This window comes from Vigna umbellata, chromosome 1 (genome assembly GCF_029865625.1).
Source record: "Vigna umbellata cultivar VRB3 chromosome 1, Vumbellata_1.0, whole genome shotgun sequence".
NCBI classification, from domain to species: Eukaryota; Viridiplantae; Streptophyta; class Magnoliopsida; order Fabales; family Fabaceae; genus Vigna; species Vigna umbellata.
Window position 1 is genome coordinate 62,451,177 of NC_142165.1, and position 22,134 is coordinate 62,473,310.

At 37.6% G+C, this 22,134-nt stretch overlaps 1 protein-coding gene across 1 annotated transcript in view; it reads right to left on the reverse strand.

Moving 5' to 3' along the window:
• LOC124836339 (DNA topoisomerase, type IA, core) overlaps positions 1 to 22,134 on the reverse strand; it is a 58,798-nt gene that overhangs the window by 10,066 nt on the left and 26,598 nt on the right. The window contains exons 17-20 of the mRNA XM_047311489.2: positions 14,495 to 14,578; positions 10,246 to 10,357; positions 10,077 to 10,166; positions 1,569 to 1,634 (exon numbers count right to left, since the gene is read on the reverse strand). Of these exons, the coding sequence (XP_047167445.1) occupies positions 1,569 to 1,634; positions 10,077 to 10,166; positions 10,246 to 10,357; positions 14,495 to 14,578 (352 nt within the window). The remainder of the gene's footprint in view (positions 1 to 1,568; positions 1,635 to 10,076; positions 10,167 to 10,245; positions 10,358 to 14,494; positions 14,579 to 22,134) is intronic.

The following is a 22,134-nucleotide window of genomic DNA, read 5'->3' on the forward strand; positions in this document are numbered from 1 at the left end:
AAGTCTACATGAAAATTTGTCGATGTTTAAGGCCCATTGAAGAAGGGAATAAAGGATGTAGGTTGAAGAAAGTCTACAAACTCAAGCAGTCACCCTATGCTTTTGGTTGACTCACACAAGTTATGATCTCCATAGGGTATTAAGATAGTCAAGGTGATCATACCTTGTTCATCAAGCATTCCACAAAAGGTAAATTTACACTACTCTTTGTATATTTTTATGATATGATTGTTGCAAGATACAATGAACATGCGAAACAAATCTTGAAAGAAACATTTGTTGCTTAGTTTAAAATGAAGGATCTAGGAGGGAATAAAGGATGTAGGTTGAAGAAAGTGTTGTACAAGCTCCAGCAGTCACCCTATGCTTAGTTTGGTCAACTCACTCAAGTTATGATCTCCATAGGGTACAAATATAGTCAAGGCGACCATACCTTGTTCATCAAGCATTCCCCAAAAGGTAAATTTACATTACTCTGGGTATATATGTATGATATGATTGTTACAAGAGATGATGAACATGAGAAACAAATCTTGAAAAAAACATTTGTTGCTCAGTTTGAAATGAAGGACCTAAGAATATTGAAGTACTTCCTTGGGATAGAAGTAGCTTACTCAAAGAAAGATATCCTTATCTTCCAAAAAAAGTATGTTATTGATCTTCTCAACGACATAAGTACGATTGATTACAAGGCCATTAGAATTCCTATAGATCAAAACCATAGAATTGGGAGTGATGAAAGCGGTTTTACTATGAATAAAGGTCAAGGTTTAGGGAAGAGGGTATTAGAAACAGTGGCAAGTCAAAGAAGAAGGGAAAATGTTTTAAAGGTTGAGTTTTGAAGAAGGAAAAAGGTAGAGGGGAGCTAACATTCTTGTTTTCTTTCTTGTCTTTTTGTTTGTATGTGTGTATGATGAATTGGGTTAAATTGTGGTTATTTTTGGTTTGATTATTATCTTTTTAAGTCTGAAAAAGAGTTTTCCTTTGAAAATATGTTGAGATTTTGAGAAATTGATAATTAATTTGGGACGTTACATTTTGTTAGCATATCTGTTTACGAAAAGGTCTTCCCACTGAGTAATTTCATGATCTCACATGCAAGCTAGGAATGATAGATATCCATTCTCCAGCTTGAGGGAGGTATTGTTAGTAGGATATTAAATGTATTACTAGAAGTTGATGGTAGAATATTAAATGTATTATTGAAAGCTTATAATAGTTAAGAAGTTGTTAGAAGATTCTATAAATAGAGGTTGATGTACTGTTTCAAATTAATCAATTTGAATGAAAATCTTCTTTCTTTCACATTAATCCTTTCAAGTTATTATAAGAACCTATAGTTCTAATTGAAAACTGAGAAACATAACAATGTCCATGGGTATTGTATTCATGTTCCACGAAGGGCAAATGGTTTTTCATACACTCTCTTTCATGTGCTACTTCCTAGGCTAATTGATACTTACTCCAACAAACACTAAATGCATTTAATATGCGATACTTATAAATGGACCCAGAACACATTACAGTGATAACAACCTACGGCTCAAATTGAGAAGTAAGAAACATACCAATGTCAATGGATATTGCAGCAACTCGAGTGCATCTTCAAGAGTGATAGTGCCGACATCCTTGACCTGAAACAACCCAAATTGTTACTCCTTTCCTTTCATTGGAAGATATAATAATTGTTCATATTTGCACAAGCAGCTCTAAACACATAAAATAACCTACAACCATAGGTTGCACAAATGCATGCGCAGCATGAGCAAACACAGATAGTCACATCAACAAAAATAATTAAAAAGGGTCCCTCCTACACCCAAAAAAGAGGCTACCCTAAACAGAAGAAAAATAAAAGACTTAATTGATGCATAATTATCAAATTGTTAAAACCAGAGAAAAAGGGTAAGTAAAGTATGTGCATTGACAACCCAACGGAAAATTGGTTTGCTGTCACTGAACTATTCAGTAGTGTTCATTACAAAAACATTAGATATCTCGTCATTCTTTAACTACATATTTATATCTTTCGTTTCAGGGACAAAAATGTAATACTTATATTAGAGTCTGATAGAGTCAAGTATGATTCTCTGTCGAATTAATGCTTCCAACAATTAAAGTGCAGCAAATTCTCAAATTTTATCATATCATAAATTCAACCAGATACGTTTCTGATATATCATCTTGTCAAGATCCTTTGAAACTTGAGTTAGAGGGTTCCAATTTTACAGTAAATTTAAGTGTGAACTGTGAAGCCAATATTACATAAAATAAATCATGCCAAAGTTACGGAAGGATTCTGATATATTTTTACTATTCTCCTTTCCAGAAATATCTAGCAAACATTGTCATATAGTTTACAGTTGTAAATAGCAGATTATTGGGATAAAAATATTCCTAATATATAGTAATAAGGAAAAACTATGTTCAAAATCTTCCTATTCATTTAAGCATATACTTTTCCAAACAGGGCCAAAAAGTTGTGTCCCATTTGTCATTGCCATGAACACCATCATGGCAACCTCCTAAGCCCATTCCAAATTCAATACTATTGGACCTTTGTCTTAGGGTACTTAGATTCTCGATTCAAATGACTCCTTTTCCTAAGCTGTTTGACTTGTATGTCAAAATGACTAGAGTAGAACTCGTTAAAGTTGCAATGGTGATAGTGTACCTATAAGCAGATCTAGGAATATAACTTGAGAGTTGTCTATTGTAATATTTCTCACAATTGGCAAATAGTCTTATCTCACTATTGAAACCTACCAACATCTTCAGCAGCTGTTTTACGCTTATTACTATCTATTTAAGGACCTTGCCACAAGACAATTTTAATTCTTTGGAACGAAAGTGGGTTGTATAAGAGAAGTGAAAAAAAATATTGCTCTAGGACTTTAAACTTGTTAAGAAGTGGATTTTAAGCCTAATTCAACCCCTTAAAACTAGCTTGTGAGTTTGAGTTAGGCTTAAAATTCACTTATTAACATGGTACCAAAGCCAAGTTTAGAGTCTATACTAGCTAAATTTGTTCTCCGTCAGGCATATTGTTCCACCCACTATCAGGATGAAATCAGATCACCCATTAATGTCTAGTGATAAGGCCAATTTAAAGTATATAAGTAGATGCAAACCTCACCTTATAAGCTAGTTTTGAACAATAAAGTTAGGCATAAAGTCCACTTCTTATCATTGTATTAGAGCCATGGTTTAGAACCTATTCCAAGGAAATTTGTTGTTTATTGAGCATATTATTCCACCCGCTATCAGGCCACCCATTAATGTCTAGTCCCACGCACGAGATGTATATACCTTGACATGAGGGGAGTGTGTTTGAAGTCTCATGTCAACTAGAGATAAGGTCAATTTAGAGGAGTATATATATCAGTGCAAACCTCATCTTAAAAGCCAGTTTTGTGAGGTTGAGTGGGGCTTAACATGGTCGTTTACAGTCTAGCCTTGCTAAATTTGTTGCTAAATCATTGTCTTGACAATTTGAAACCTTATACTTTATCCTCTCCCTCCTAGCTTTCACTGCTGTAACCCAAATTTCAAAGTCTTTTCCACTAATTTGACACTTCCACCAAAAGTAGTTTGGCAAACATTATGTAACCTAGAGAAGCAAAAAAAAAAAATAGAGTATCTCATTCTAGTGTAGAAGTTGAATTTCAAGCCCTTGCTCAATGTATTTGAGAAGGACTCTTCATACTTAAATAAAGGTTGACTTCTATGAAATTCTGCTATGATATAAAGTCATGAATATTTCCCAAGCATAAAAATTGACCAATGCTTCATCGAAGATAGTATTAGCAATGGTATTGTGCTTACAACACATGTCCCTACAAGACTTCAAATAGCAAACGTATTCAGTAAAGGGACTTCTCAAAGCATGTTCCAGTTCTTGTAGACAAGCTAGGAATGATTGATATTCATTTATCAACTTCAGTGTGTGTGTGTTGTATATAACAGATTATTAGGATAAAAGTATCCTCAATACTTCTATATTGATTAGGAGAACATATCTTTCTATTCATACCAGAATGTTTTTATTTCCTTATTTTAGAGAGCTTGATTGTTACAAATGAAGGTGTTAGATGTTAAGATGTGTGTTTCTGTTAATTGGGCTCAGCCCATTCTGTATTAAGGGCATTGGCCCATATCTTACATTATAAATAAACTACCCTATGTGTATGCAAAAGACACAAGGGATATTTTCTCTCAATCTTCTCTATTTCTCACATGGTATCTAGAGCATAGGATTAGTTCTAGCAACCTCCACGGTCACCGGCACACATCATCGCCGTTGTCCCCGCCGCAACCGCCGCCGCCGCCACTGTCGCCGGAGTTCCAGAATCGATTGACGACCACACCATCAGAGTCGTCTCGGCCGGGCGACCACCGTGGTACAAAGATCGCGGCGAACGGACCACCCACGCGCCTCCACGCGCCGCCGCAAAAGTCGCCGGCGCCGCCGCTTCCTGCCGCGCATGCCGGCGCCTCGCCGATCAGAACCGCCGTGATCGCCTCCTCGCCTCTTTCTAGATCTGTGGTCGTTGCGTCAATCGGAGCACTTTGAATTTTTAGGGTTTCTCCTTCTCCATGGCATTTTCCTCGTCTACAAACACCTCTATTGGTGGCTCATCTTCTGATCCCTCAATATACACCAATTATGTGAATGTACACTTGTCCATTGACAAGTTAGATGGCACAAATCATGCAACATGGGCGTCCGACATCAAACTTTGGTTGAAGAGTCAGGGGTACTTAAATCACCTTACTCAAAATGTGACTACTGCTACCACATATGACACTTCCCGCTGTATGAAAATTGATGCTCAGTTATGCATTGTTATAAAGTCCACAATTCACTCCTCACTGAAACAAATGTTTCGATCATATGAAACATGTTCAGAAGTATGGGCACAAGCGAAGTTGTTATACACAAATGACACTCAGCGCCTTTATGGTGTTTGTCAGGACCTATTAACTGTTATTGGTCCGCGCAATCATGGTCCCATGGCAGAATACTTGGGTAAAATTCATGTCCTTCTTCATGATTTTAATGATATATTACCTCTTGCTTCCACTCCTGCTGAAGAACTGGAACAACGATCAAAGTTCTTCATGTTGTTGGCATTATACGGACTCTCTGATGATGTCTCTCATGTCCGTGATCAGATTTTGGGTTCTCCTGTCATACCCAACTTTACTTCTACTTGTTCTGTTCTTTTGCGTATACCGAGCAAACCCGTCACTGAGACATCTCCTCATATTGATGATTCCTCAGTTATGGCTATCCAAGGTGATGATCGAAGTCGGTCTCGCAAGCTAAGTAAAGGACGTCCAAAATGTGACCACTGTGGCAAGTTAGGCCACAAAATTGATCGATGTTATGCGCTTCATGGGCATCCTCCTCGACCTATAGTAATGGCTAATTCTGATCCATCTGCAGACCATCCTACTTCATCTAATACCGCAGAAAAACCTGCACGTACAGGTACACCTCTTGTTGGTCTGACTCACTTTCACTCCCTCGGACCTTGGGTCCTTGACTCAAGCGCCACCTATCATATCAATGGTAACAAGTCCTTGTTTTCTTCCTTGTCATGTCCGGATAATTTACCCTCGGTAACAATGGCTGATGGGTCTAGAGTCTCATCTCATGGTGTTGGTACTGTTGATATTTTTCCGTCGATATCCATTGATCATGTACTTTATGTTCCTGGGTCTCCCTTCAACTTATTGTCCATAAGTCGTTTAACTCGTACCCTTAATTTTGTTATTTCATTTACTAAAGATTCTATTTGGTTGCAGGATCGGAGTTCGAAACACATGATTGGCACAGGATGTGAGTCTCATGGCCTATACCATCTCCGCCCTTCTCCACATGTTGGCGTAATCATGGAGTCACCATCCCTTCTTCATGCTCAGTTAGGTCATCCTAGTCTTGCCAAACTACAACAACTTGTCCCGAGGTTGTCAAAATTATCAAGTTTGTCGTGTGAGTCTTGTCAGTTAGGAAAGCATACTCGTAGTTCCTTTCCTCGTAGTGTATCACAACAGGCGTCGTCCCCCTTTTCATTGGTTCATTCTGACATTTGAGGACCTAGTCATGTTAAGTCCACTTTAGGTTTTCAGTATTTTGTTACTTTTATTGATGACTATTCCAGATGTACTTGGTTGTTTTTAATGAAGAATCGTTCTGAGTTGTTTCCTATTTTCCAATCATTTTTCAATGAAATAAAAACACAGTTTGGGGTTTCTATTCGAAATTTACGCAGTGATAATGGTCGTAAATACCTTTCTCAACCGTTTAAACATTTTATGGCTTCTCATGGCATTCTTCACCAAACCTCATGTGCTTATACCCCTCAACAAAATGGGGTGGTTGAGCGCAAGAATAGACACCTTATTGAAACAACTCGTACTCTTCTAATTCATGGTCAAGTACCCTCAGGTTTTTGGGGTGATGCAGTTCTCATGGGCTATAAGTGTTTTTCCCCTTCCCTCAATCGTCATTTTATCTCTGCTGATGTCACTTTTGATGAATCTTCGTTTTACTTTTCACATCTATCTTCTAGTTTTGTACCTCCACCTGCTATTGTTGATATTCCTATTTTTTGTGATCCTCCTGGTGATGCTCCACCCATTTTGTCTTCTCCTTCTTTAGACTCTCATTCACCACAGGATCGTCCTTCACCACCACCCCTTCAGGTTTATAGTCGCCGCAATTGTCTCCCTCATGACTCACTTCTAGTGTCGCCTCTTGTGTCTCCTCCGGCTCTAGCAAATGAGTCTGATCTGCCTATTGCCCTCCGTAAAGGTATACGCTCTACCCGTGACCCTTCCCCCTATTATATTGTTCTTAGTTATCACAAATTATCTCCATTTTTTTATACATGTCTCTCCTCCATTTCTTCTGTGTCAATTCCCAAGTCTGTGGGTGATGCCTTAACTCATCCTGGCTGGTGTCAAGCTATACTGGATGAATTAAGTGCTTTACAGAAAAGTGGAACTTGGGAGCTTGTCCAATTACCATCTGGAAAGTCTTTTGTTGGTTGCAGGTGGATGTATGCTATCAAGGTTGGCCCTGATGGCACTATTGATCATCTGAAAGCTACACTGGTTGCCAAAGGCTACACACAGATTTTTGGTTTGGATTATGGTGATACTTTTTCTCTAGTGGCAAAAATGACCTATGTTCGCCTATTCATTGCCATGGCCGCTCTTCGCCAATGGCCTCTTCACCAACTTGATGTCAAAAGTGCTTTCCTTAATGGCGATTTGCATGAAGAAATTTATATGGAGCAACCGCCTGGCTTTGTTGCTCAGGGGAGTCATCTGGATTGGTATGTCGTCTTCGCAAATCCTTATATGGCCTAAAACAGTCTCCTTGAGCCTGGTTTGGTAAATTCAGCTGTGTTGTTCAACAATTTGGTATGTCTCGCAGTGAAGCGGATTATTTAGTGTTCTATCACCACTCAAGTGCTGGATGTATCTACTTAATAGTGTATGTCGATGATATTTTTCTCACAGGAAGCGACTATCTTGGCATCTCTCAGATGAAACAACGCCTTTGTCATCATTTTCAAACCAAAGACCTTGGCAAACTCCGGTACTTTTTGGGTATTGAAGTAGCACAATCCAACACCGGTATTGTCATATCTCAGAGGAAGTATGCGTTAGACATCTTGGAGGAAACAGGGTTAATGAACTCTAAATCTGTTGAGACACCTATGGATCCTAACATCAAACTCCTACCAAATCAGGGGGAGCCTTTCTTAGATCCTGAACGGTACAGAAGATTAGTTGGTAAATTAAACTATCTTACTGTTACACGTCCTGACATTTCCTTCGCAGTTAGCGTGGTGAGTCAATTCCTAAACTCCCCATGTGAAGACCATTGGGATGCAGTTGTTCGCATACTGAAGTATATTAAAGGATCACCTGGAAAATGTTTGCTATATGGTCCTAACTACAATACAAAAATCGTTTGCTAATCAGATGCTGATAGGAGGTCTACTTCTGGATATTGTGTCTCTATTGGTGGCAACCTGATATCTTGGAAAAGTAAGAAGCAAAGTGTTGTGGCAAGGTGCAGCACAGAAGCAGAATATAGAGCTATGGCATCAGCTATTTGCGAGCTTGTGTGGCTTAAACAATTACTTAGTGAATTGAAATTTGGAGATGTCACTCACATGACACTTATATGTGATAATCAAGTTGCTCTCCATATTAGCTCTAACCCTGTCTTCCATGAGAGAACCAAGCACACTCAAGTTGATTGTCATTTTATTCGAGAAAAAATCATATCCGGAGATATCAAGACTGAGTTCATCAACTCAAGCAACCAGTTGGCAGACATATTCACTAAGTCCTTACGAGGACCTAGAATTGATTATCTTTGTAACAAGCTTGGAACATATGATTTATATGCTCCAGCTTGAGGGGAAGTGTTAGATGTTAAGATGTGTGTTTCTGTTAATTGGGCTCAGCCCATTCTGTATTAAGGGCATTGGCCCATATCTTACATTATAAATAAACTATCCTATGTCTATGCAAAAGACACAAGGGATATTTTCTCTCAATCTTCTCTATTTCTCACAGAAGGTAATGAAAATGTAATTGGTGTGATTGTTATCAATAAAGTAATACTTTATTTCCTATAGTTCAAGAAAGTGGAACAGCAATCGTCTTTTGTAGGAAGGTCATTTTAAAGATAAAGGATGTTTCTAATAAAAAAAACTCAAGTTAATAGGAGTTATTGTTACCTATTCTGTTTAAAAATCACTGTATCAGATAATGTTTTTGGCACGGTAATCTTCCCTTGCTTAGCTTAGTTTCTGTCGTCTCATAATTATCTTTCAAGAATGTTATTTTATCCTTGATTATATAGGTTTATCTACTCCCGTTAATTAGCTTTGGATAGTCAAATTTTGGTGTACCAAAAGGGCCCAGAAATCGTGGGTAAAAAATTGTCCTTAGTTTAGTTGTGTGAACGTTTTCTTTCAACCATACAGCTTTCTATTCACAATCATAATTCTGACCTCCTAACTCAATTAAACTACCTTAACGCCTTCTACATTCTTTAAAATCAAATGATAACATCATCATCATTGTCTTGACAATTTGAAACCTTATGCTTTATCCTCCTCCCTCCTAGCTTTCACTGCTGTAACCCAAATTTCAAAGTCTTTTCCACTAATTTGACACTTCCACCAAAAGTAGTTCGGCAGACAGATAACCTATCTACTTGGAATTTTTTTCTGTTTGATGATCATAAATAGACAACCGAGCCAACCAACATACTTTCAGGTTTGGATGAAAATTTAAAGACAGGTTAGAATTTTGGTAGCCTAGCCTAGTCTAGGCCTTGGCTAACCATTGCACCATAACACATAATATTGAATTTATAATGTGATTTTAATAATTATACAAAGTAAATAATTAAAAACATAATCTGGCAAATACACCGACCAAACTTTTTGGTCATCCGAGTTTGGGCCAATAAAAGTTCATACCAGGACATGCCAAGGACAAACATCAGTTAATCGGACCATCCCATTAAGCTTGACATATTTTCACACACCTAAACACTTTATCCAGGCATGCAACACATTTTCCTCTTGAATTTTCAAGAAAGTGGAGTATCAAACTTCTATTTATCATAGATACTGATAGACTTCTTTGGTCAAGAAGTCTATGTATCACTCAAAACAGCAGACACACACAGAATACTGGACAAAACAAAACTTTATATTATTCTTGTAATCCAGAGTACACTGTACAGCACCCAACTCTCAAGGGAGCACTCTCCCTCCACAGGAAGAATCTCCTGTCAACACAATGAATATCAAAAGCTACCCCTAACACAAGACCTCCCTGCCTTCTTATAAAGGCCCCCCAAACCAACTAACCAACTAACAACTAATTCTTAATCTATTTCCTTTTATTCTGCACACCTTATATCCTATCACATTATATCCTATCATATACAAACTATTATTGGGATACCTGACAACATAGCATCTAAAAGATTAAAATAAAATCAAAGTGTTGAAAACGGCAATGTGACATACATGAGACACAGAGGCTCTTTTGGGTATGTATCCTTTCCTGTCTTCTCCGAGCTGAACATAAAATCCATAAGGGCCAGTTTTCAAAAGAACCTGAAGAAAAATAAGCAGCCCCAAAAAAAAATTAGAAGTTCGTTATAAGATGTAACCAAGAGAATGATCTAAAACAAACCTTTTCATTTGAACCACTGGTAACACCTAGTAATTTTGGCTCCTCTACTCTAGTGCTTGGCTGAGATGAATCCTCTTCCTCCTCGGTACCGTATAATGTTTTAGCAATGTACCTATTTTCAGCAACACAAGAAAAACTCATAACAGATTCATTTGTATATTTTGGTTACAAAAGATAAAAGTAAAGGGTAAGTCAACATCATAACAAGGTACTAGAAAAATACCATTCATAAAACTTAGATGAGATCCCATAAGCTTAGCACACGTACTATTTTCACACACTATACGCTAAATGCACTAACCATTACTCGAAGGAGTATATATGAGAAAAACAGCTTGAGATATCTTAACTTAGATATATATACTGGTTCAGATTCATATATACAATATTAGGTTACAGATAGGTATAACACACAAGACCTTATTCTCAAGATCATCTAAACTTTTGCAAAACAGACAAGATTGCTCTACGTAGACCTCCTCTTCAAGAGAACCACAAAAAAGCTTTTCGAATATCCAATAGACAAAGGAGCCGATGACGAATGGTTGCTAAGACAAGGAAAAGTTCGACAATAGTCATTTCAGCCACTAGAGAGAAACTATCATTGTAGTTAAGCCCATAGATTTGAATATATCCTTTTGCCATCAATCAAGATTTGAGGCAATCAACTTCCCCATTAGGTCCAGCTTTAATGGCATAGACACATCAACAGGAAATTATCTTCTCCTTGAAACAAAGAGGATTTAACTCTATTGTTTTGTTATGTTCAAGAGTCTGCCTTTCAATAATTATGGTTTGTCAACATCCAAGATGATCAAGTGCTTCCATCACAAATTTAGGTAGAGTAATAGAAGGCTAGAAGAAAGTATGAAGCAATGTTCAACAATTTGGTATGAAACAGTTGAAGCAGATCATTTAGTCTTTTATCATCACTCGAGTGTTGGATATATCTACTTGATAGTATATGTTGATGACATTGTTCTTACGAGCAATGAAATAATGGCAATTATTCGAAGTGAAGAAAGTAGGAGTCTAATGCTAGAGACCCAATTCAGATAATTCAGCTATGATTGTTGAAAGAGCAATAGCCATGGTTGTGGAACAAAACAAAGTAGGCCCTCTTCCAAAAATGGAGAAGAAAAATGAAGGAGTATGGTGCACCAATTGCAACAAGCCATGTCACACAAGGGGAAATTGTTGGAAGTTGCATGGAAAACCTCAAAGCAAAGATTGGTGAGACAAAGGAAACCCTCCAAGGAAAGGGGGGCAAGCTAATGTTGTCGGTCCTAAAAGTCAAGAACGATTTGTCCAACTCAACCATGAGGAGTTAGAAAGAGTACGATCCTTTCTCTGTAAATTGGAAAAACTCAGAGGTATGTGTTCATTGACATACTCAAGTAAGTTCCCATTTTCTTGTGGATTTAATGTCTCAAATACACCCTTTACCCATTATTGGATACTAGACTTTGGAGCCACATACATGGTAGCTAGTCACCCTACCACCTACAATAAGGGTTGTTGGGTGTAAGTGGGTTTATACTGTGAAGTAAAAGGTCAATAGGACTATTGAGGTATATTGGATGACATAAGGATTATATTGGGTGTAAGTGGGTTTTATGGCACAAGATTATATTGGAAGACTTAAGGATAAAGTGGGACAAACCTATGAGGTTATATTGTGATAATAAATCTACAATTAGTATAGCCCACAATATAGTACAACATGATAGAACTAAACATATTAAGGTGGACAAACATTATACCAAGGAAAAGCTTGATAGTGGTTTGATTTCCACCCATATGTGTCCACTCAAGGTCAATTGCAGACATACTCAATAACAAGATGAGCAACAATAATTTTGAAAGAATTATATCTAAGTTGGGAATATAAAACACTTATTCAACAGCTAGAGGGCGAGTGTCAATATATTTTTGGAAATTTTAGATATTATGCCCATGTATTTAATGTTATATTTTTTGTATCTTGTTATTATTACTAGTATAACAATCCCATAATTCCAAGGATTTGGTAGTAGAATAGGCTCCTTTTATTTCCTAAAATATGCAATAAGCTCTTCTATATATATCCAATGTATGTAAGGAGACAAATAATAAGAAATATATTATTTCTCCTAAATTTAATAGTATTCAGTGAATATTTGGAAGGAAACTCAGTTGATGAATTCAAAATATGTTGACAAACCTATGGATCCTAATATCAAACTCCTACCAAGTCAAGAAGAGCCTATTTCATATACCGAGCACTATAGAAGATTAATTGAGAAATTGAATTACTTACAATTACTCATTCGAGCATTTCCTTTGCAGTTAGTGTGGTAAGCCAAAATTTCTTAATTCTCCATTTCAATTGGAATGCAGTCATCCATACAACATTAAAGGTTCTCCTAGAAAAGGCTTGTTATATGGTGTCAATTGTTGTCTAGCATTATCCACCGTTGTGCGCTTCTATCAAGCACAATTCATTGATGTCTGTTACTATCTGCAGCTATCCCACGTTGTCCAACCTTGCTCACCAATGTTTGTGTTGTTTGTTGCCATCCACCGTCGATGTTTCGTTGTTTCAAGCCTTCGTCTGATGCGCCTCGTGGAGCACAAATCAAAGCCAGTTAGTGCACCTCGTGTCTCTTACTGACCCACCATCACCCTTCGAACAAACGCTTAGCTACCCTAGGCGCGTGTCTCTCACGCACAGGCTTTTGGTGGTCGAAATCTCCCCAAACCATCGTCTTTGGGCTCGCTAGAGCATTCTAAACCAGTATCCACCCTCTGTTATTCATTCCAATAGAGGAGGACGTCCTCAATGCTAGTATTGTAAAAGAATTGCTCACACAAAAAGAAATTGTTACTCGCTTTACATTATTTTCCCCATAAGGTAGTCAATATTTCCTTGTCTGGAATTTCTGAGCCCAAGTTCTCTAATGAAGAATACCAGGAATATCTCAAGTTAAAGTTTCAAAGCCAAGCACCATCTTTCACCTAGTTTTTTTTGTCGAAAGCTTGCCTTTGATCATATCTCTAATAATGTTTCATTATTTTCCTCTATTTCTTATCCTAAAACTCTTTATTTCATTACTTTAGCCAATGGTTCCAAAGTTACTTCTCAAAGGAGTTTGTCAAATTTCCCTTTCTTCCACCCTAAACCCCAAGAATGTCCTTGTTCCTTCATTATTCAAGATCGTAGTACAAAAGACGATTGATTGGTGAAGGGCATGAATCTGAAGGACTCTATTATCTTGGTACTAGACCATCAATGTCTTGTTTAGCTTCCCAATCTCCTAAGATTTTAAATGATTGGTTAGGTCATCCAACCCTAGGACTTTAAGAAAGAGAAATCATGAGAAGCTCTAGATGACTCACCAAATGGTACAGGATCAAAGAATAAAGGGAGAAAATGAGCTCAAAAGACTACAAGAGCAGGAACTGTGGTGGTCCAAAAGGATTTCAACCACAAGAAGGCGCCACCCAATAAAACTTTTCTAGGACACCCAAAATGATGATGACGTTGATTAGATTTTGGATTTGTGGTCACCGGGTTAGGTCACACTACTCAAGACGCACCACACCCAAGCATTGGCAAATAAAACCCAAGCGGCAAGTGGTTACAAACAATAACGAACGATGGCAAATGGTGATGGGATGGAAAATTCTATTTTGGTCAAAAACAACCAGAGCAGGATCGACTTGCTTTGATACCAACTTGAGAAAAACAGAAGAATATGGAATGAATGAGAGAGTGAATTTACCTCTCTGAGCAACTCATATAATGTTCATAATGACTTTGGAGATTTTAGATACAATGTATAAGAGGGAAGAGAAGAGAATAGGAAAGGTCATATTTAGGAACTAGGTATCACAAAGCATACAACAACTTTTCAATAAATCCTATTTAAGGCAACTTATTCTAACACATATATACATACATGTATGTATATATGTATGTATGCAAATACGTGTGTATATGAATCATTAGATATCTAAGTATATTCTCAAGCTCTTTTTATCATATACACTCCTTGAAGTTGGTATCAAAGTATATTCCTATAAAGTTTGTTGGCCCCATTGGTTGTATGCAAATAAGTGTGTGTGTGTGTGTGTATTCCCATAAAATGTATTTAGTTAAATACTCTTGATGAACAAATATGACATATATTATAAAATGCACCACATTGAACACGTCAAATAAGTTAGAGACAGAACCTATAAAACAAATATGGAATAAAATACTCACTTGCAAGTTGGATGTTGATCACAACCAATAAAGTAGCCAGCGCCAAATCTACTTACTTTAAAAATAAGTGTGCCTTCCATGCAACTGAAACAAGTTCAAATATAAAATCAAGAGAAAATCTAATCAATATACAAGGCAACACATAACTACGAAATTAGCAAAGTATAACGACAACATTTTAAGACAATTCACATGATTTATGCTTATCAATTGTAGTCTTCTCTAGAAATGTTGACCATGCTCTAGTATTGAGTTTGTTGGGTAGTTATACTGCCAGTTAGCCATCACAAGTCAAACTAAAAATGAAAAATATTGATTGTAAAATTGAAACAGTTTTCGTTGACAAAATTAATATTTCATTGTCATCTGACTATTTTCCTCTCTTTCTGTTAGCTTCTTTGAGTTTCTCTCACTAAAATTTTTCATTGTCATATCAAATCGTAGAACAACATAGAAAAGACTCAAATATTATGTTAGGAACCAAAAATAGAAGCTAGAGAATAGAAAATAATGATTAAGTTTAGTGGACAAAAATGAACTAATCAAGGAAAAACATCATTCATAAAGAATCTCCATCCAAGGGGAATCCTCCTTTCGTTCTTACAAAGTGTTTTATGCCAAACTCAACCCTTAAAAGATTAGCTTATAAATTTAATGTAAGATAAATTGTTTCTAGTTGTTAGAAGTGGACTTTAAGCCTAACTCAACCCCACAAAACCGACTTGTAAAGTGAGGTTTGCACCTTACTTATATATTATAAATTGGCCTTATCTCTAGTCGATGTGGGACTTCCAACACACTCCCTTCACGCCGAGGTATATACATCTCGTGTGTGATAGTAGAAATTTTTAATGGGTGGTCCGATACCGGCCCGATAGCGGGTGGAACAATATGCCCAGCAAACAATAAATATCACTAGGATAGGCTCTAACTATGGCTCTAATACCATGTGAGAAATAGAGAAGATTGGGAGAAATCTCCCTTGTGTGTATTGCATACACATAGGGTATTTTATTTATAATGTAAGATATGGGCCAAGGCCCTTAATACAAAATGGGTTGAGCCCAATTAACATAAACACACATCTTAACATCTAACACTAGTATTATTTATATAGGAGCAATTGCTCTTAAATAGAATACAGAGACATAATAACTAAAAATCCTAATTTATGATGGATATAATATATCCCTACAATTCAAGATCAATGATCTTTTGTACAAGAAACATAACATATACTGTTAGCTTATTAATCATCCTAATTATGTAATGTAATTAAATCTCCTAATTATGTAATTAATATTGTACAAAAAGATATTAACGATGTCATAAATCCCCTGATGTTGATGCCCAACTTAACAATTAACTGAAATGTAGCACCAGTCCAGCCTTTTGTCAAAACATCTACAAGTTGATTTCCAGAGGATACAAGTGGTGTACATATTGTCCATTATTTAATTTCTCATTTATGAAGTGATTGTCTACTTCAACATATTAGTATGTTGCACAAAATTATGTGAAATATTTAGATTGACTAGTTATCACGGTACAGTCCCATAGGATTCTCTCAACAAATCTTCAAGTCTTCTCAAATTACCTTTAGTCATAGTATTTCCAAATTCCAAAGGCCATGCCTCTAAACTCTGCCCCTATAGTTGATCTTGACATTTTACTTCTTGCTCCTCAAAGTGACTAAATTTCCTCCAAGAAAAGTGCAGTATCCAGTGTTTGTGTAGGCTTCTAAAATCAACTCATTTCCTTTTGTAAATAGAATTCCTTTTCTAGGAGTTCCTTTCAAGTAATGTAGAATGTGATAAACAACTCCGAGATGAGCCTCCTCTGGATTATGCATGAATTGACTTACAACCCCTACAACTTAGGCAATGTCAGGCCTAGTGTGAGACAATAGATAAACTTCCCGACCAGCCTTTGATAAGATTGTCTATCTACAACTACATTTTCAATTAATTCACCAAGTTTTATTTTGTTCAAATAGGTCTCTACTAGTTTGCATCTTAATTTACAAATTTCAGCCAATAAATCCAACAACTTTTTTGTTGTGAGATGAAAATACCATGATGGGAATGACAACTTGAATGCACAAGAAATATCTCAATTAGCTTAACTTCTTAAATTCAAATTCTGTAATAAAAAATTAAGGCTTCAATTCCTTCATGATCATTTCCTATTATAACTAAATCATCTATATAGACAATTAGTGCAGGAACTCCATGGTCACCTTGGCTTTCGTTGTACCCCATGGTTTTCATTATAGTAGCAAACTAGCCAAACCATGCTCTAAGAAATTGTTTCAATCCATAGAGTGCCTTCCTTAGTTTACACATTGTTCCCTCCTCGGCTTTAAATCTCTAGGTAGGACCTCCATGTAAATTTCTTCCTCAAGAATGTCACGTAGAAAGGAACATGTGACATCAAATTGCTACAAACTCCATACATAGTTTGTTGCTAGAGACAATAAAATTCTAATAGTATTCATTTTTGCCAAAGGTGAAAAAGTTTCAAGATAGTCAATCCCATATGTTTGAATATATCCCTTAGCAACTAACCTTGCCTTATACCTCCCATTTACCCTGAATTTAACAGTGAATACCCACTTATGTCCAACAAGATTTTTTCCTTTAGGTAGATTCACCAACTCCCAACTTTTGTTCTTTTCTAGAGCAACAATTTCAACCTTCATTACATTTTTCTGATAATTACTATTCAATGCCTAGTCCACAGTTCTGGGATTAGTAACAGTATTTACATGACCAAGAAAGCTTTTGTGATTATGGATAGTTTGTCATAAGACACAAAGTGTGACAATGGGTACCTTGGATTTTGAGTACATGCTCTAACACCTTTACTTACTACAATTAGAGGATCTTGTACTTCAATGCCTGCCACATTTTGTTCTTCAATAATGTCAGGTATTTCAGGTATAGTTTCAGATTCAAGGACTTGTAGTGATTGAATAATAGACCTCTCCTTTGTGAGTGTACTTTCAATGGATGGATAGCAATCTGAGTTGGGTATCCAGTTATCTTTTGGGCTTGACACGAGGAGAATAAATAGGAGAAAGACCAAGACTAAATTCAGTAGATGGTGAAGTACTAGGACTACATTCAATAGATGGTGGAGTATTAAAAGGATAAAATTTTGGGAAAATGAGATTCTCTATCTAGAATGAATTATCCTTATCTTCAATACATGAACTTTCCTCCAAAAGATAAGATTGAAAACATTGTGTATTTTCAGCAAAGGTGACATCACGAGACACAAAAGATCGTTTTCATAGAGGGTGGTATTATTTGTATCCCTTTTGCATAGTTGAGTAACCAATTAAAGTGCAGTTAATAGCTCAAGGATTAAGTTTCCCCCAAAGATTAGAATGAACATGGACAAAGGTTACAAAGTCAAAAAGTCAAAACACAAGACGATTTGTTGTCCTAAAGTTTGGAAAAAAATTGTAGAATAATTGAATAGGATTGTTATTACTTGGTGTTTTGGAGGGAAGATGATTAACCAAATAGGTAGTAGTAAGAACATCTTTTTCCCAATTCTGTTTTGGAACATTTTCATGGAGAAGAGAAGTTCGAGTCACCCTATTTTGTTGTACGGTGTTCACACAACAATATTCATGAATTATTCCTTGTTCATTGAAGGAGGATAATGTTTGTTTGAAAGACAATTTGGTATTTTTGAAAACTTGGCTCACTTCATTTTAAATTTGTAAAGTCTTCATTGTGAAGTGTGAGCTGGCAAAACATAATGTGTACCTGTTCATGTGAGTAATAAAGTAAGCACTTCTCCTTTTTATCTTATTCATACAAATGTGTGGGTCCCTATAATGTTCTTTATATTTCAGGGACTAAATGCTTTACCGCCTTTATTGATGATTGTACAAAAGTAACAGTTTTTTCTCCTTTGTTAGATGTTAAGATGTGTGTTTCTGTTATTTGGGCTTAGTCTATTCTGTATTAAGGGCATTGGCCCATATCTTACAAAATAAATAAATTACCCTATGTGTATGCAAAACACACAAGGGATATTTTCTCCCAATCTTCTCTATTTCTCATATGGTATCTAGAGCACAGGAATAGTTCCAATCAACTCCACGGTCTCCGGCACCCATCACTGCCGCTGTCGTCGCAGTCGCCCCCGTTGCCGTCGCCGCTGCCGCCGTCGCCGCCGATCAGTACCGTCGTGATCGCCTCCTCGCCCTCTTTCTGGAACTGTGGTCGTTGCGTCAATCGGAGCACTTTGAATTTTTAGGGTTTCTCCCTCTCTATGGCGTCTTCCTCGTCTACAAACACCTCTATTGGTGGCTCATCTTCTGATCCCTCAATATATACCAATTATGTGAATGTACACTTGTCCATTGACAAGTTAGATGGCACAAATCATGCAACATGGGCGTCCGACATCAAACTTTGGTTGAAGAGTCAGGGGTACTTGGATCATCTTACTCAAAATGTGACTACTGCTCCCATAGATGACACTTCCCGCTGGATGAAAATTGATGCTTAGTTATGCATTGTTATAAAGTCCACCATTCACTCCTCACTGAAACAAATGTTTCGATCCTATGAAACATGTTCAGAAGTATGGGCACAAGCGAAGTTGTTATACACAAATGACAGTCAGCGTCTTTATGGTGTTTGTCAGGACCTATTAACTGTTATTGGTCCGCGCAATCCTGGTCCCATGGCAGAATATTTGGGTAAAATTCATGCCCTTCTTCATGACTTTAATGATATATTACCTCCTGCTTCCACTCCTGCTGAAGAATTGGAACAACGATCAAAGTTCTTCATGTTGTTGGCATTATACGGACTCTCTGATGATGTTTCTCATGTCCGTGATCAGATTTTGGGTTCTCTTGTCATACCCAACTTTACTTCTACTTGTTCTGCTCTTTTGCGTATACCGAGCAAACCCGTCACTGAGACATCCCCTCATATTGATGATTCCTCTGTTATGGCTGCTCAACGTGATGATCGAAGTCGGTCTCGCAAGCCAAGTAAAGGACGTCCAAAATGTGACCATTGTGGCAAGTTAGGCCACAAGATTGATAGATGTTATGCTCTCCATGGACGTCCTCCTCGACCTGTAGCAATGGCAAATTCTGATCCACCTCCCCGATCACCGTCTGCAGACCATCCTACTTCATCTAATACCGTAGACAAACCTGCAATCTTTAACGAATTTCTCAGATGGTATGAGGATCATCAGCACTCTGGTTCCACTACATCTGCATCTGTTGCACGTACAGGTACACCTTTTGTTGGTCTAACTCACTCCCTCGGACCTTGGGTCCTTGACTCAGGCGCCACCGATCATATCACTGGTAACAAGTCCTTGTTTTCTTCCTTGTCATGTCCGAATAATTTACCCTCAATCACAATGGCTGATGGGTCTAGAGTCTCACCTCATGGTATTGGTACTGTTAATATTTTTCCATCCATATCCATTGATCATGTACTTTATGTCCCTGGGTCTCCCTTCAACTTATTGTCCATTACTCGTTTAACTCGTACTCTTAATTGTGTTATTTCATTTACTAAAGATTTTGTTTGGTTGCAGGACCGGAGTTCGAAACACATGATTGGCACAGGATGTGAGTCTCATGGCCTTTATCATCTCCGCCCTTCTCCACAGGTTGGCGTTGTCATGGAGTCACCATCCCTTCTTCATGCTCAGTTCGGTCATCCTAGTCTTGCCAAACTACAACAACTTGTCCCGAGGTTGTCCACATTATCAAGTTTGTCATGTGAGTCTTGTCAGTTAGGGAAGCATACTCGTAGTTCCTTTCCTCGTAGTGTCTCACAACGGGCGTCGTCTCCTTTTTCATTGGTTCATTCTGACATTTAGGGACCTAGTCGTGTTAAGTCCATTTTAGCTTTTCAGTATTTTGTTACCTTTATTGGTGACTATTCCAGATGTACTTGGTTGTTTTTAATGAAGAATCGTTCTGAGTTGTTTTCTATTTTTCAATCTTTTTTCAATGAAATAAAAACACAGTTTGGGGTTTCTATTCGAAATTTACGTAGTGATAATGGCCGTGAATACCTTTCTCAACCGTTTAAACAGTTTATGGCTTCTCATGGCATTCTTCACCAAACCTCATGTGCTTACACCCCTCAACAAAATGGGGTGGCTGAGCGCAAGAATAGACACCTTATTGAAACAACTCGTACACTTCTTATTCATGGTCAAGTACCCTCACGTTTTTGGGATGATGCAGTTCTCACAGCATGTTATCTTATCAACCGCATGCCATTTTCCGTCCTAGATAACAAAATCCTTCATTCTATCTTATTTCCTCAAGACCCTCTGCATCCATTACCTCTTCGAGTTTTTGGGTCTACATGTTTTGTTCATGATTTTAGTCCTGGTCTTGATAAGTTATCTCCTAGGTCTCACAAATGTGTCTTCTTAGGATTTCCACGGTCACAAAAGGGCTATAAGTGTTTTTCCCCTTACCTCAATCGTCATTTTATCTCTGCTGATGTCACTTTTGATGAGTCTTTCTTTTACTTTTCACATCTATCTTCTAGTTCTGTACCTCTCCTTGTTACTGTTGATATTCCTCTTATATGTGATCCTCCTGGTGATGCTCCACCCATTTTGTCTTCTCCTTCTTTAGACTCTCATTCACCACAGGATCATCCTTCACCTCCACCCCTTCAGGTTTATAGTCGCCGTAATCGTCTCCCTCATGACTCACTTCCGGTGCCGCCTCATGTGTCTCCTCCGGCTCCAGCAACTGAGTCTGACTTGCCTATTGCCCTCCGTAAAGGTATACGCTCTACCCGTAACCCTTCCCCCCATTATACTGTTCTTAATTACCACAGATTATCTCCATCTTTTTATACTTGTCTCTTATCCATTTCTTCTGTATCAATTCCCAAATCTGTGAGTGATGCCTTAACTCATCCTGGTTGGCGTCAAGATATGATGGATGAATTAAGTGCTTTATAGGAAAGTGGAACTTGGGAGCTTGTGCAATTACCATCTGGAAAGTCTGTTGTTGGTTGCAGGTGGGTGTATGCTATCAAGGTTGGTCCTGATGGCACGATTGATCGTCTGAAAGCTCGACTGGTTGCCAAAGGCTACACACAGATTTTGGGTTTGGATTATGGTGATACTTTTTCTCCAGTGGCAAAAATGACCTCTGTTCGCCTATTCATTGCCATGGCCGCTCTTCGACAATGACCTCTTTACCAACTTGATGTCAAAAATGCTTTCCTCAATGGTGATTTGCATGAAGAAATTTATATGGAGCAACCGCTTGGCTTTGTTTCTCAGGGGAGTCATCTGGATTGGTATGTCGTCTTCGCAAATCCTTATATGGCCTAAAATAGTCTCCTCGGGCCTGGTTTGGTAAATTCAGTTGTGTTGTTCAACAATTTGGTATGTCTCGCAGTGAAGCGGATCATTCAGTGTTGTATCGCCACTCGGGTGCTGGATGTATCTACTTAATAGTGTATGTGGATGATATTGTTCTCACAGGAAGCTACTATCTTGGCATCTCTCAGATGAAACAACACCTTTGCCATCATTTTCAAACCAAAGATCTTGGCAAACTCCGGTACTTTTTGGGTATTGACGTAGCACAATCCAATGATGGTATTGTC